General features: G+C 42.6%; 2 protein-coding genes across 4 annotated transcripts; one reads left to right on the top strand and one right to left on the bottom strand.

Annotated features, from left to right (window-relative positions):
* The first annotated feature begins 126 nt into the window (after positions 1 to 126).
* Positions 127 to 7,303, top strand: mcm10 (minichromosome maintenance 10 replication initiation factor). Of its 3 annotated transcripts, none has more exons than XM_041030215.1 (18): positions 127 to 581; positions 856 to 906; positions 987 to 1,286; positions 1,404 to 1,622; positions 1,756 to 1,893; positions 2,035 to 2,242; positions 2,346 to 2,511; positions 2,638 to 2,805; positions 3,535 to 3,651; positions 3,766 to 3,962; positions 4,335 to 4,429; positions 4,752 to 4,865; positions 5,064 to 5,555; positions 5,756 to 5,886; positions 6,021 to 6,134; positions 6,335 to 6,480; positions 6,859 to 6,901; positions 7,029 to 7,303. In XM_041030215.1, the coding sequence occupies exons 2-18, from the start codon at positions 900 to 902 to the stop codon at positions 7,110 to 7,112; spliced, it is 2,739 nt and encodes a 912-aa protein (XP_040886149.1). In that variant the 5' UTR covers positions 127 to 581; positions 856 to 899; the 3' UTR covers positions 7,113 to 7,303. The 3 variants fall into 3 exon arrangements, with proteins under 3 accessions (XP_040886149.1, XP_040886150.1, XP_040886148.1); XM_041030216.1 differs by having other exon boundaries at positions 1,753 to 1,893; positions 2,038 to 2,242; XM_041030214.1 differs by having other exon boundaries at positions 1,753 to 1,893.
* Positions 7,304 to 8,348: 1,045 nt separating this feature from the next.
* ucmaa (upper zone of growth plate and cartilage matrix associated a) lies at positions 8,349 to 13,184 on the bottom strand. The gene is made up of 5 exons (XM_041029724.1): positions 13,032 to 13,184; positions 12,056 to 12,115; positions 11,878 to 11,970; positions 9,797 to 9,895; positions 8,349 to 8,844 (listed from the first exon to the last, which is right to left on the bottom strand). The coding sequence occupies exons 1-5, from the start codon at positions 13,087 to 13,089 to the stop codon at positions 8,756 to 8,758; spliced, it is 399 nt and encodes a 132-aa protein (XP_040885658.1). The 5' UTR covers positions 13,090 to 13,184; the 3' UTR covers positions 8,349 to 8,755.
* Between the last annotated feature and the right edge of the window lie 954 nt (positions 13,185 to 14,138).

The following is a 14,138-nucleotide window of genomic DNA, read 5'->3' as shown; positions in this document are numbered from 1 at the left end:
AAACGCGAGATTATTATAAATAAAGAACAGTAGGTGGCGAAAATCCTGCAGCCGGTAGCAGGCAGCAGGTCTCCATTAAATAAAAGAAGAAGAAAACAATGATGACATCCGGTCTGTGGACACGAGAAAACCTTATACAGTCTATGGAGAAAACGGTCCTTTTTCGTTTCTACCTCTTCGTGATTTTGTATTTTGTTATGCTAAGTAGAGAAAAAAAAGTTCACTTTTAAGATATGCAGTTGCCATAATTTTGTCTAAAAGCCCGTCTACGACATACAAAAGTCTTTTTTTCAGCCAGGCAAATCAATGGGCACCTAGCAGAACTTTGACAACACAGCAGGGTCCTCCGTTTAGCGCCAGTTTGGATTTTCTCCCCCCTCTTGAGTGTAAGTTGTATTGTTACGGTATAAACCTAATGTGTCATTCTTACAAAATATAACTGAAGAAATGATGAATAGCTAAGTGCAGTGTTAGTTAGTGGAAAATAAACGCTATATTAACCGGTTGCTCGTGGCTGCAAAGTCCGTCGAAGTTGCATTCGAGCTAGCAAAGGACCCAAAGGCGTACCAATAGAATCGGAGGTAAGTTGTGTATTTCTTTATCTAGTAAATACAGTGAATAGCTAAATGGATAGCTAAATGCGTCATAAAAGATCTGATCAATAGTTTCATTGTGATATGAACAGAAAAAAATAATTATATTATAATTTGACCAAATGTTGACACTAGTGACAGTGAATACCGTGTTAAATGCCAGTTTAAATGGGCCCGGAGACCCAGGTCATGGCCTTCACTAAGACAGTTTGTTTCAGAATGAGCCCGAGTCCAATACTTACAAACTATCTTCTGCCTTTAGGTCACAAAGTCATCTGACATCAGACCCCCTTTTACATCTCTAAAATGGATGGTAAGTATCAGAAGACTTACAACAAATGAACTTAATCAATAGTTCAGGTGAAAACACCTTTGCACTCATTATCTGCTCAGGTGAGGATGATCTGGACATTTTGACGGCACTGCTGGCTGAAAACGAGGGTGTCGAAGAAGATCAGGAAAGCCAGGAGCAAGCAGACGACTTGGATGGCCTGTTTGATGATGACAACGATGAAGAGGAAGAGTACAAAGAGGGTGTCGAGGAGGAAGGGCGAGCTGTGGAGACGGAGGACACAGTGTCAGAGCTCTTTGGAGATGTGGATGACATTGAAAATGAGGACAAAGACACTAAAGGAAAAGCAAATGGAGAAGAAGTCAGTGAGAGTCTGAACAGGTCTCAGGAGGATTTACAAGGTTTGTGTCACAACATTCTCTCTCTGCTTTTAACTGACGTACAAAGTGAATTAGTTCACTTAAGTGTTGGTTGTGTGTCTGTGTCCATCACCGAAACCTTATGTCATTCTTCTTCAGAGGAGCTGAGGCAGATGAAGGAGCAGATGAAGAGATTGCAGCAGCAGCTGGAAGCAAATCAGAGGGTTTCCACCCCATCATCCACTCCAGTCAGGACTGCAGGAAGCTCAGCTGGTCCCAAACAGATTACTCCCAAACCAACACCTCCCCGCCAGCTGACCTCCAAAGTGGCCCAGGCCAAACCAGCAGCAACCACACTGAGGACCAGAGCACCAACAGGTAAACATTCTGTTGTTCATCGGTAAAGTTTGTTATTTAAGTTTATATATAAAGTACAAAATAAGACAGACAACAACACAGGGGAACAAAAGTTTATTGTGCTTCTGTTTTCCTTGTCTTCCAACAACAGCAGCGTCTTCATCCGTTCTGGTTAAAGGAGGAAGCGTGAAACTCCAGGAGTCCTCTGACTTTTCTGACCAGCTGAATAATGCTGACTCTTTCAAGCGCAAGCCGAGGGTAGCTCACCAACCCAAACCCAGCACATCACCAGGTAAAATATGTCTTTACACCATCTAGTCACAAAAAAACAGAATTATTAAAATAGTTCTGTCATTGTAATTTCAAAACTGATGTGCAAACATGTTACCTGCTTAGTTACCTGAGAGTATTTTCTTGACTGTTTTCCCCTCAGAAGACAGGGGGCCACTGGTGGAGATAAAGATTGGAAGCTCCTTCCAGCCTGTAGAGAGCACCAGCAAGGTTTCCAATCCTCTGTGTTCACCTCCAGCCTCCCAGACCAGACCAGCACCAGCAGCATCAGCAGGACAGCCTAAACCTTCTTCTCTTCCTCCTCTTCCCAAAGACGTAGCTATTGAGAAATACTCTGGACTGCGGCTCAGGTCAGGAAACAGAAATAATGTGATTGACTTTTTGTCTAAAAACCAAGGTCCTACACACAAATCCAGGCTTTTCAGTCTGAATCTAGGCTTCATTCCATTTCAGAAAACCACGGGTTTCCTCCAGCGACATGGACCGCAAGATGGCTGACCGCCGTCTGATTCGTCTCTCCCAGGTGCCGGAGCGTTTGGCTCGGGAAAAACTGGAGGACAGTGACTGGGTGACGTTTGCTGTGTTGGTCAACAAGGCCACACCACAAAGCAGCAGCAGTGTAGGTCCATGCTCCCTCCTTCCCTTTGTAACTCTGTGTTTTGCTGACGTGTCAACAGAAATATACCTAAAATGTCTCAGAATGTATTGGAAACACTGTGTATGACTGAACTCTTCTTCTCCACAGGGCAAAACCTTCAGCATCTGGAAACTGAATGACCTCCATAACCTGGAAGTGTTTGTATCTCTGTTGCTGTTTGGCGAAGTCCACAAAGAGCACTGGAAGACGGAGCCGGGCACGGTCATTGGACTCCTCAACCCAAACCCCATGAAACAGAAGGACGGATATGACGGGGTAAGTGGACCCAGTGTAGTTAACATATGTGCAGTAGAGAAATTTCCAGTGGTCTTAGAGTTCAGTCTGAGGACAGAACTTTTTCAGTTACAGACATTCACACCTGTACACACCTGCAGTACAACCCCAGTTAAACCTCGAGGTTTAACAACTGTCTCTGGTTTTTCAAATCATGGAATGATGGTAGAAATATTCCAGAAGAGAAGAGGAACAATTAAAAAAAATGACTTTAATTTGCAGTGAGTTAGTACAATTAAAGACAGGAATGACTCTGATTTTTCACCAAGTCGGATCTTACCACTCTGTTACATGGAAATTGCAAAGTGACGCTTTCATTACTCTTCAAAATGAACAGTTTTCAGTTTTCACTCATGGCGGTAAAGCCGAAACCTCGTTTTATTTATGTTTTTACTGAATCTGTTTTAAGATTTTTTTTTTTTTTTTTTATTGACTGGTTTGGCAACTGAACGCTTACCAGTTAAAGCAGGATACAGATTGGTGGTGTGAGTGAAAATAGACTGTAAGGTTGCTGGTGTCAGCATCGCATGACAAACTGAGATGTTAAGAGAGGAACGTGGTGAGGAAAGCCACAGCCGTTCCCAGTGTCACACCACACGTGCACACATACAGACACACACACACACACACAAACACACACTCTGAAAATGGCCTTAAACTAATTTAAGGAATCAGATCAGATCAATAAAAGTTTGTGTTTGACGTGCACAGGTCAGCCTGACGGTGGATCACCCACAGAAGGTGCTGCTGATGGGTGAAGCTCAAGACTACGGCACCTGCAAGGCCATGAAGAAGAATGGAGACCCCTGCTCTCAAATTGTCAACATGGTGGGTCCATCCTTTCAAGCTCTGCGTGTCTTACACATTTCCTGCTCCAGATTAGTTTTCTCATCAGGGATCAGTATTTCATTCCATCTTATGTCTGTGGTTGTTTGTTTACAGTACGAGTGCCAGTACTGCCAGTATCACGTCAAGGCCCAGTATAAGAAGATGAGCTCAAAGAGGGCAGAGCTGCAGTCGTCGTTCTCTGGGAAAGCTCCCAACAAGGTGAAAGGGAAAGGCAGCAACCTGAGAGAGCGGCTGTGTCAGGACGGCTTCTACTACGGTGGCGTCTCCTCAGCTGCCTGCGCTGCCTCACTGTGAGTGATGTTAGATGTCTGCCATGCCACGCCAAACTTATCAAGTCCCCTACAAATCCTTCCTTTAATGAACAATGTCTAATTAATACAATTAATATTAACTAATGCAGAAATCTGAAAAGCCCTGGTGTAGAAACTGAAAGAGTTGGTTTCACTTAAAAAAAAAAGACTTTGTAACAGGCAGCCGTGCATACCGAGATCACATCACTGTCCAGTTTGGATTCTGGCTGAAATTGTATTTGCACTTTTACACTGTGTGTTGAAGTTAATTTGTGCAGGCTAACTGCAGCTTACACAGCCAGGAACACAGCGTGGGACTGGGCAGAATCTCAGCTGCCTGACATTTTCAGTAACAGCTCTGTGTGTTAACAGAACGGCATCCAAACCGAACAAACCCACCCAGAAAACACTGGACAAGCTGTTTGTGAAAGGCTCGACTCAGCTCGTCGATCAGGCCAAGAGGCTCGGTGAGGACCGCACACACATAGACACACACACACAAACGTTCTGCATAAACATGAACACGTTTACAGGTCAGATCAATCAGATTAAGGAAGGCAATCATTTCATACTTTTTACTCCTGATGTGTGTATATAGTCTTTCTTGTTTTATGCTAAGATTAAATGTAGTTCAGGAAAACAAACCTCCCGTCATATCTTATATTTCTATATTTTAGGGTTGTACAGCTAAAAAAAAAAGTCTGTCTGCAATAAATGTTCCTCTGCTTTGACATTTTGCACTACATGTTTGTGTTTGTTTGTTTGTTTTTTTTTTTTGTTTTTTTTTAGCCATGAAGTCTGGTGAAGTTTCAGGTTGTTCAAATGAGTTCAAGAGCCTGATGTCAGTGCCAACACCTGGAGCTCTACAGCTGAGGAAACACTTAGCACAGGGCAGCCCGTCAGGTACACAACCTGGAAATCTCTGTGTGCCTTTGACTGCTCTTTTAGCTCAGTGCTCAGCAATGATTGGCTTGTCTGTTTTAAATTAAGCTATATATATATATAAAAACTAATTTCTGCAGCTGGGGTTAATTCCATATTGGTCGCCTAGTGTTTATAATTTACAGATATTCTTTTAATTAACACGTTGTCTGTCCTCAGTCTCCAAAGATGTGGCTGGAGCTCCAGTTCAGTCCATCTCAGCCTCAGACCTGCTGAAGCAGCAAAAGCAGAAGCAGCGGGAGCTTCTGGAGAGCCGTCGACAGAGGGCGGATCAGATTCAGAAAAGGGTGCTGCAGAACTCAAGAGGGGCCACACCCGGGTCATCGTCCTTACTTGGCCGAGAGGGTCTCATGTCCCCTAAAGCAGCTTCTGAGGTCCCCAAATCCACCCAAAGCCCTGCAGTGCCCCATACGCCCACCCTGGGCCGGGGGTTCTCCGAGGGTGAAGACATCCTCTTTTTTGAGAACAGTCCTCCTCTGGCTCCGGCTCCCAGCGCTCTCAGCCTGTCAGCCGCCAAGCTGGCTGCTCTGAAGAAACTGAAGGCTAAAGGGACGGGACTTGAAAAAGAAGACCCCAACGCTGTGAAGAGGAAGAGGGGTGACAGCAGTGAGATCAGCGCCCGGGTGGAGAAGAATCTGACCTCACCCAATGGTACATGTAAACACACACTCCAAAAGTTTAGAGATCATTCAGACTTTTATCTTGTAATGAACTGTTTTAATTCATATTTTTAGATAAAATCATCAACACAACAGTATAACCCTAATATTGAAATTTAAGATTTTAAGAATTCAGTTACACAAAATTCCTACATGAAATGAGTTTTAGGACTTACTGACTTACCTTTGTAGGTGAGTCGTCCAGTCACGAGGATGAGGAGCCAGCCCAGAAGAAGAAGCGAGATCAGCTGCTCTACATTCAGTCGGAGGAGTTCCAGAAGATCCTCAACGCCAAATCTCGTCATGGAGTTGTACTACAAGCGGTATGACCAGTGGCATTAAGTGCACACATTGTTTTTCGTCGCCCTTTTTGATGAGTGTAGATCAGATTTTCCTCCCGTTTATTTTTAGTTCTAATGCTTTAGAGAAACTGAAATCTGAATCTCTCCTCTCTCAGGCGGAGTACCAGCTGCAGGAGCGCTACTTCGATGCTCTGGTGAAGAAGGAGCAGATGGAGGAGAAGATGAAGGACATCAGAGAGATGAAGTGTCGTGCTGTCACGTGTAAAAAGGTATTGAGCGGTTTAGATGAACAAGTGAATGTGATGTTAATCACATTCACTTGATGTTAATCACCAAATAATTTATCCCTAAGCTTATGCGTGTTTGTGGGTGTAATAACGGTAAACGAGACCATGGTAGAGATGGTTGCCAGCCTCCGTTGCTGAAAAGTTTTGAAAAAGGATTATTTCCCATATTCCCCTGCTTCCAGTGTCGTTACACGTACTTTAAACCGGCGGATCGTTGCGTGGAGGAGAATCACGATCTGCGATGGCATGACGCCTTGAAACGTTTCTTCAAATGTCCCTGTGGACAGAGAGCTATCGCTTTGGACAGACTGCCACACAAACACTGCAGGTGAGACTCGAGCTCTTGTTGTCTCTTTTTCATTCCTTTAATAGTGTAGGGTTTCGCCTGGTCATGAAAATATCAATATAGCGTGAGAGGTTTACTCCAGACAGGAAGGGTCAGAGAATTTGATAAAATGGAGTTGTTTGCTTTCCATTATTACTGCAGGACACAGTTGTTAATGGTTTTCAGTCCAACTGAGTGGAAACTAAACTGGAGAATAGTAACTGGACTTTACATGTCGTAGCAACGAATGTTAAAACGTCTGTGCTTTTTTACTTTACTGATTTTCTGTCTCGTTCTCCTTTGTCATTTGAATAATTAACATTATAACTTTATATTTTTTAATAACATAATTAACATGAAGCTGTTGTTTTACCATTTCAGTAACTGTGGTCTGTTTAAATGGGAACGTGACGGGATGCTGAAGGTAAAATTTCTCTCTCACTCATAAATGTTTTCTCATTTGAAAATGAAAAACTAGATATATATGTATTTTATTGTTGTGGCAGAAAGCAGAAAGCAGACGTGAATCTGTTCTTGATATTTTATTGCAGGAGAAAACAGGACCAAAGATCGGTGGAGAGCTTCTCCAGCCTCGAGGAGAGGAGCACGCCAAGTTCCTCAACAGCCTGAAGTGACAGCACCTTCATCTTCATCACTGCCGCAAACTGGTTGTTAAGCAAACAACGTGTATTTAGATTTTTATGTTTGTCCTCTGTCTTTCTACATATGTGTGAATTATGTTTTTCAAGTTTTGTTTTTATGTTTTAATGTTTTTAAAATGGCAATGTGATCCGAATAAGAAATGATCAATCAATAAATGTGGACTACTTTATTTTATTCTTATTTTTAATATCAGGCAGTTGTTTACTATTATACTATACTTACCTACCTGCTGCGAATTGTAAAAAAAAAAGTCAGCTGTCACACAGTGAGAAATGCTTCAGCTGAGACGCACACAGTTTCAGCACTCACGTAATACAAAGCAGATCTGAGACAGATCGAGTCTGAAGGGGTGTGATTATCATCAGAGACACCGAAAACCCACAGCTGAATGATCACACATTAAAGGTGTTTATTTGACCTGCATTTAGCCAACAAACTGAAAGCAGCTTTTTCATGCCTCCCCTGTTTGTGTGGTTGTTGTTGAAAGGCACTCTGGGAAATATAAAGACTAGGCAAGTTTCTTATATAACAAAAGTGCTTCTTTATTATATCAGCAGGGAGTTATTACACTTCTGTCTGTAAGAAGCCCACTTACTATTTATAGTTCTTTAAAAGTGAGACATTTGGTTCACAGAAACTGAACCAGTTTTCCCGTATCAGGACACAAACATCCTCTAACACGCTCCATGTGTTTGGCGAGATGACAGCTGCGGCCAGGTGGTGCTCACTCAAGTCTCCGAGCCAATCCACAAGGCCTTAAACAGGAAAGGTCTGAAGTGGAATCACAGTATAGAGATAAAATAAGGTTTCTGGATATGACGCTGTGTGATTAGTAGGTACAGAGTGCCATGCCACAGCATTTTGAGGGTTTAATTTGCACTCATTATGCCGTTGCTGCTTTTCTTTTTCCCTCTCTCTGCCTCCTCTGTCTCTTCGCTGCCCGGTTTGTGTCTAATATTTCCACTCTGGAATGTGGGATTTATATCAGCCTGATGACTTCTGCAGCTCACTTCGTCTTCTTTTTTATTCCACACCGCCTCCCTCCTCCCTCACTTTAAATACTCCAAATACCAGACAGTGCTAGCTTGACTTAAAACACATCAGTGGTCTGGGGATCAGCAAACTGTTGCTGTCATTTTGACTTAAAGAACTGAAGTAAGTTTCTTAGCAAAAATAAAACTACAGGCCCCCTCGGGCAAAACAAGTCATTTCTTTTCATAAGAAGTTTATTTATTGTTGCTAATGCCTCAGACTGACATAAAGGACATTGTATAGCTTGTATGTACATGTAAAAGGCAGTAAAAACAAACATGCAAAACATAAAGCCTCCATTTAATATGATAATGTTTAGCTTACAATACAAAAAGTGCACTTTGAATGCACTTTACAGTTTGACCTGGAGACACATATTGCACAGTTCAGGTTGTATAAAAAAAAAATAAAGCAAAAGAAAAGAGAGCCTTTACTTTGTAGGTTAAAGTCGGAAAAATATTTGTGATTACTTTAGCACTTGCTCTCCACGTGTCAGCAATCACCTTTAGTGAAGGTGATGGAGGTGTTACCACTGCTCCAGTGAGAGCTGGCGTAGCCCGGCCCTCCACGCGGCGGAGGGAGCTCAATGGTACCAGTAGTAGCGAGGATAGAGGCCATCATAGTGATACTCTCGCAACTGCTCGTTCGTCTCCCTCGATCTCTCATTCACCTCTGCAGATTAAAAAAAAAAAAGTTCAATTAAAGCAGCTAGCCAGATTCAGGTAAATATATTTAAAACCATTTTCAGTTTTTTGAGACTACAAGGCCACGCGGTGATGGTAACCATCTTGGAACGTGCCTTTGTGATTTCAGTTCAAAAGAACAGAGGTTTTGGGTTTTTTTTTTGTTTGTCTCTTTGTGCTGACATGATGTAAATGCAGGACAAACAGCAAACAATCTAGAGACATGAAAAGTAAGAGTTTTGACATTTATGCTGTCATGTAATATGACCAATGAGTCAGTTTCTGCAAAACCTTAGTTTCCTTGAACTAGTGAGGATCTTCTTGTTTTCCTGCAATAACTCATTGACCCAGATCACCCAAAACAGTGTGTATCTGACAAATAAATCCCAGTCACATCTTTATGGTTAGAAGTTCTTAGTTTAGAAACTGTCACTGCAACTATATCACACCGGACAGACAGCCGCAGAGAAGATTGTCAGCTTGGGGTCAACCACAAATGAACGCTTTGATTTGGTGTGGAGTCTCAGGCGATCTGCTGCGGTCCGCAGGCTCGTGGGTGCTGAGAGGTTCATTCGAGATCCAAACTAAATCTCTGGCTTCCCTCAGTGTGTTCTTTTGTGAGTCCTCTTGTGACAACTGACATTCAAGTAAATCTCAGGTTTTCCATAGGGTTTCCATCAGGTTGGCCATTAATTTGTCTTGACTGATAATTAGTCTTTACGCTTCATCTTTCTGCTTCATTTGTCTTAGAGCGGATTGGTTTTGAGACACACTAAATGTCAACTATGGGTATTTTCAGCCCTCTGTTGCAAGGGGAAATGAGGGCTTGATGTATAATACTTTCACCCTTATTTCACACAGTTAGAAATTAGTTTCTACTTTTGTTTTGCCGCCATTCTGTTCCTCATTAGGAACCGAAAGCGGCCGCATCCAGGTCTTACCATCCCGGTCCTCCTCTAAGTAGTTCTCGTACTCATTCCTCTGTTCCTCCTTGTATTCCCTCCTCCGCTCGTTGGCTGCAATCTTTACCCTCTGCTCAGCTGTGGAGAGAACAAGACAAAACTTTCATCTGTGTTCACCTCTTTATGACAGTGACTAATGTTCCCTCAGTAAACAACCTGATGCATCATCTGCTATGTGATTTTTTTTAGCAATGCTCGTGACATGGTGCATAATAAGGACCTCATGCTTACGCAATGATTAGATTTTCTTGAGTGTATACTGGGTCCAGTGAGGTGTTGAACACAAATAAATGTGGGTAACCCACACTACTTACTGTAATGTGTTAGATATTAGTGTAAATATCTAAACAATCCCTCCTTCTCGCTCTCTGTGCAAAACCAAACATCCCCACCCATGCAGGTACAGGGCAGCCACTGTATATATATATTAGACACTGCTACTCTGTCTGTGTTTTTGCCTCGGTTTAACTTGAATTACAACGAGCTAATAAGTTCAGGGAGTACATCACAACATTTCATGTAAACACATAGATCTGCGTCTACTCTGTAAACGTATTTTCCCTCCAGATGGGCCAGTGATTTGTGGCTTAGTTGTACTGTAGGAAACATGGCTCACACCCACCCTCACACCAGCTTCATGTGGAAAATGACCTGTCTGTTAAGTTTGTGTGCCGCCTCGCTGTTTTTTTCTCCACCTTGTCTTAACTTTGACTCTGCCAGTTCATCCTGTATTCAAGTATTAGCTCATTGTGTGACCTGTTTTTAGTGTAGTCAGGCAGTCGGTTGGTCGTTCCACCACTTTTGTCCGAGCTAAAATATCTCGACAGCTACTGGATGATTTGGTGATTCTCTGCTTTGCAAGATTTATGCAATATACCTTGGAGTCCAGCCTTAGCTACCTGCACACCTCTTTTTTTGTAAAAGAAAGTAAGTCAAAGTCCCTTATGAACACACACACAGAGCTTCCCCCTCAGGTTCTCATGGACTGGGCTGGCAAGGGACATAATCAATGTTTTTCCTGGAATGTGGGTCTGTTAGTACTCTGATGGGCAGCCAAGGTGAACTGACCCTCAGCCTGTCTCAGGAGGCCTGCTGAGGGGCACACATGTGCTTCTCTGTTGGGTTTTCCAGTAGAAAAGAGAGAAATGAACAAAGACGTGCTTCAGTGAAAAGATGCTAATCATTGTTGTCATCTGAATTGTGTCAGATTTGGCTGTTTCCTGTTTGCTTTCATCTGAGGCAAATGAGCATCTGAATCTGTTTTCAGCTGCTGAGAATTTGATTTAGAGAAACACTCTGATGATAAATCCTGAGTTTGCAAGTTTGTCCTGAAACAGCTCCCATCTGCGTGTTTGTTCCTTTGGTCCGAGGTGTGTTGGGGTTGTGTATCGTGCCGATACAGGCAGTGGAAGAATGAGCTTATTGTACAGAGAAACTGAGTGAGGGAACCTGCTCCATACTACCCTGTGACTCCTTCTGCAGCCTCCAGCTCATGTGCGTGTGTGTGTGTGTGTCTTTTAGACTCACATTTAAGAGCTGCTACTGTATAGAAAAACACCTGCTTGAGTTTCCACTACTCTGTCTCTCTCGAACTCTCACAGCTTGCAGTCAAAACCTCAAAGCAGGTCGTCTTCAGAACTAAACTGCAGACAAACCAACACTCACATTCACACATTCTCTATGGGAGAAACAGACATGCTATAGTGGAGACTGTCCACAGTGTGGCCACATCAACCACTCAGGCGACGTTAGCAAATCAACCATACAAATATAAATATAAATAAACACAGCCGTCCACCCCTAAGTTGAAACCACAGACCAAACATTTTACTCAAGATCCTGGTGGTTTTCGAGATGACGGACAGGCCCTCCCTCCCTGAGATGAAAATCTGTCAGAGAAGTTTTGCTGCTTGAGGTAATCTTGGCTGTCAGGTGCGACGAATGAAAACAGGGAAACATGTGGGCTTTCTTCCAACTGTTGCAGGGATCAGACTTTCCCAACAGCAACCTTTATCTTGGCCTTTGAATGGAGGATTTAAATGTGCTTAATTAAAACTTGCCTTGGAGCTCATAGTATCTGGTTGAGCGGCGACTACGGCGTTTGAAGAAGTTGGAGGCGTCCGGCTCAGGCATGAACACCTGCCGTGCTGCAGCTAAGGGTCAGAGGTCAGACATTCAAGGTCACATACGGAGGACATTTGAAGCGAAAGTTATGTGAAATATTTAAACAGGTATCACCTTTAGGATCAGCTTGTTTTGAGTTGTCCCGTACTGCTGCGCTTTCCACCACACTGAAAACTAAAAGTAGGAGAAACTATTATTTACTCTTTTTAAGCTAAGACACTTTGTCTTTTTATCCTGCTGATAAGAGACCGGTCTTACACAAAACTCCACATGCACATACACTAGATCACGAAATCGTCTTTATGTAGCTGAGTACAACTTGATATCTGAACTGCAGACAAAAATACATGATAATTAAAATCCAGATTAGCACAGGATTAATATTACAGGGGAATTTCAATCTTAACCAGTGTATGGAAGAACATCTGGGCCACCATTGTTCCTTTACAAATTATTAATGTGGCAGAAAATAACAGGATCGAAATAGCCATAGACGTAATTATCCCTAATTATTGAAAATCACAGGATGTGTAGCTACAGAATTTCACTTTACTCACAGTCGTAGAGGTGTTCAGTACACGTGTGGACAATTCTTCTAACCAAGAATCTTTAAAGTGAACTGACTAAACTGCAGCAGCATTATCACTGAACAAATCGGTAGCTTTTAACAGTGGAGCTCCCTTTACTGGTGACTGACAGCACTATTGTCAGCTCCATCCATGATTATTTCTTGGTTAAAGGTTACGGAAGTTAAGCAGAAGCCAGAGAGACAATCATGAATTAATATATCTGTCTCTGAGCCAAAGAATTAGTATTTACTTTCATCACTGGCCCGACTCATCAATCCAACAATCAGTATTTATTACAAATGGATTCACACTAATCCCTATGGCAAAAATGATTGTACAAATAACCAAATAATTATTAGGTGAAATTTGAAAATAATTGTGGAATTAACAGATTAAGTTATAAAAAGGTCTAAGATGAAAATAAAAGGCGACAGCACATCTCAGAGCTTTATACCCTCATAGGTCTTCCAAAAATACCCTCCTTCCCCCACAGTTTCCCCACCCACCCACATGATACTCACAGGTGAGGATGAGGAGGGTGGTGAGCAAAGAGAGGACAAAGGCTCGAGTCCAGGACATCTTGAAAGGCCAAGGCAAGAACTGTACTGGGCTTAACAGCACACCTAACTCGACTGACAGAGGAGGGAAAGATGAGGAAGGGAAGGGAGGAAAGGAGTGGGAGGAGAAAGAGAGGGAGAAAGGCTCAGGGAGGGGAGGGAAGCTGATGGAATTTCAATTGCCCAAGGGATGAGAAGAAGTAGAAGTAGAAGAAAGCAAGGAGGAAAAGCAGGAGTGAGGGGTGAGGTGAATTAAAAGGAGGGCTCCGTCACAAATAGTCATATGACCCATTGTAAAAATAAAAGCATTGATTAGAGGAGCCTTAAAGGTGCAGACATTGAATTATATGCCACTTGCAGGGCTCAGAATAAGCTTGCCTCAGGAAAGTATTGTCAGCAACGACAACTTTCTGCCTCTGTTTCTAATTCTCTGAGAGACAGAGGGGAGTCAGGATGGAATAAAACCCGAGGAAATGGAGGCTGTCTGCTGATTTTGTGACTCCTGCAAGTCATTAAGTAATCACACCAGCAGACACTGCCACAAGCTGCATTGTCTTGCACATAGAGAGTTGCTTTTAATGAGAAAGGGGGACACAAAAAAATGTCTGTATCTGATATATTTGGTTGCTTCAAGCTGTAAACTGTCCCGACCCTCTAATACATAGGTGTCCGAACTGTTCCACTGTGACTGCAGGTTTTTGTTTCAACCAATGAAGAGCACACAGTTTGACCAATCAACTGTCTGAAGACTGAGATCAGTTGATTAAATGAGTCAAGTCTGGTGTGCACCTCTGCAGGTGAGGTTCATACAGTTTGCAGAGAGGTAATGTACAGTTTGTGTGTGTGTGTGTGTTTTCTCTGTATCACGAGTTAAATTTGAGTTTGCTGGCCAAAGTTCACTAAAGTTGAACTGAGATGAAGAGAGGTAAATAGGTCAGTTTGCAATTTGAAGACTGACCAACCGAGGTTTAAAGCTGAACTCCACCCCTCATAAGAAAATATATATTATACTGTACAGGTGTAACACCATAGGAATAGATAATGAGTAGGTGCAAAAATAATTCCATATTA

This window comes from Toxotes jaculatrix, chromosome 22 (genome assembly GCF_017976425.1).
Source record: "Toxotes jaculatrix isolate fToxJac2 chromosome 22, fToxJac2.pri, whole genome shotgun sequence".
NCBI classification, from domain to species: domain Eukaryota; kingdom Metazoa; phylum Chordata; class Actinopteri; family Toxotidae; genus Toxotes; species Toxotes jaculatrix.
This window is presented reverse-complemented; position numbering and strand designations above follow the sequence as displayed.

Coding starts and splice junctions, on each gene's coding strand:
- ucmaa (XM_041029724.1), bottom strand. CDS start 13,089: ATGTCCTGGACTCGAGCCTTTGTCCTCTCTTTGCTCACCACCCTCCTC. Junction 9,896..11,877: donor CAGATACTATGAGCTCCAAG/GCAAGTTTTAAT, acceptor TTCTCTCCACAG/CTGAGCAGAGGGTAAAGATT. Junction 8,845..9,796: donor CTTAGAGGAGGACCGGGATG/GTAAGACCTGGA, acceptor TTTAATCTGCAG/AGGTGAATGAGAGATCGAGG.
- mcm10 (XM_041030214.1), top strand. Junction 1,623..1,752: donor GAGGACCAGAGCACCAACAG/GTAAACATTCTG, acceptor TTCCAACAACAG/CAGCGTCTTCATCCGTTCTG. Junction 3,652..3,765: donor GCTCTCAAATTGTCAACATG/GTGGGTCCATCC, acceptor GTTTGTTTACAG/TACGAGTGCCAGTACTGCCA.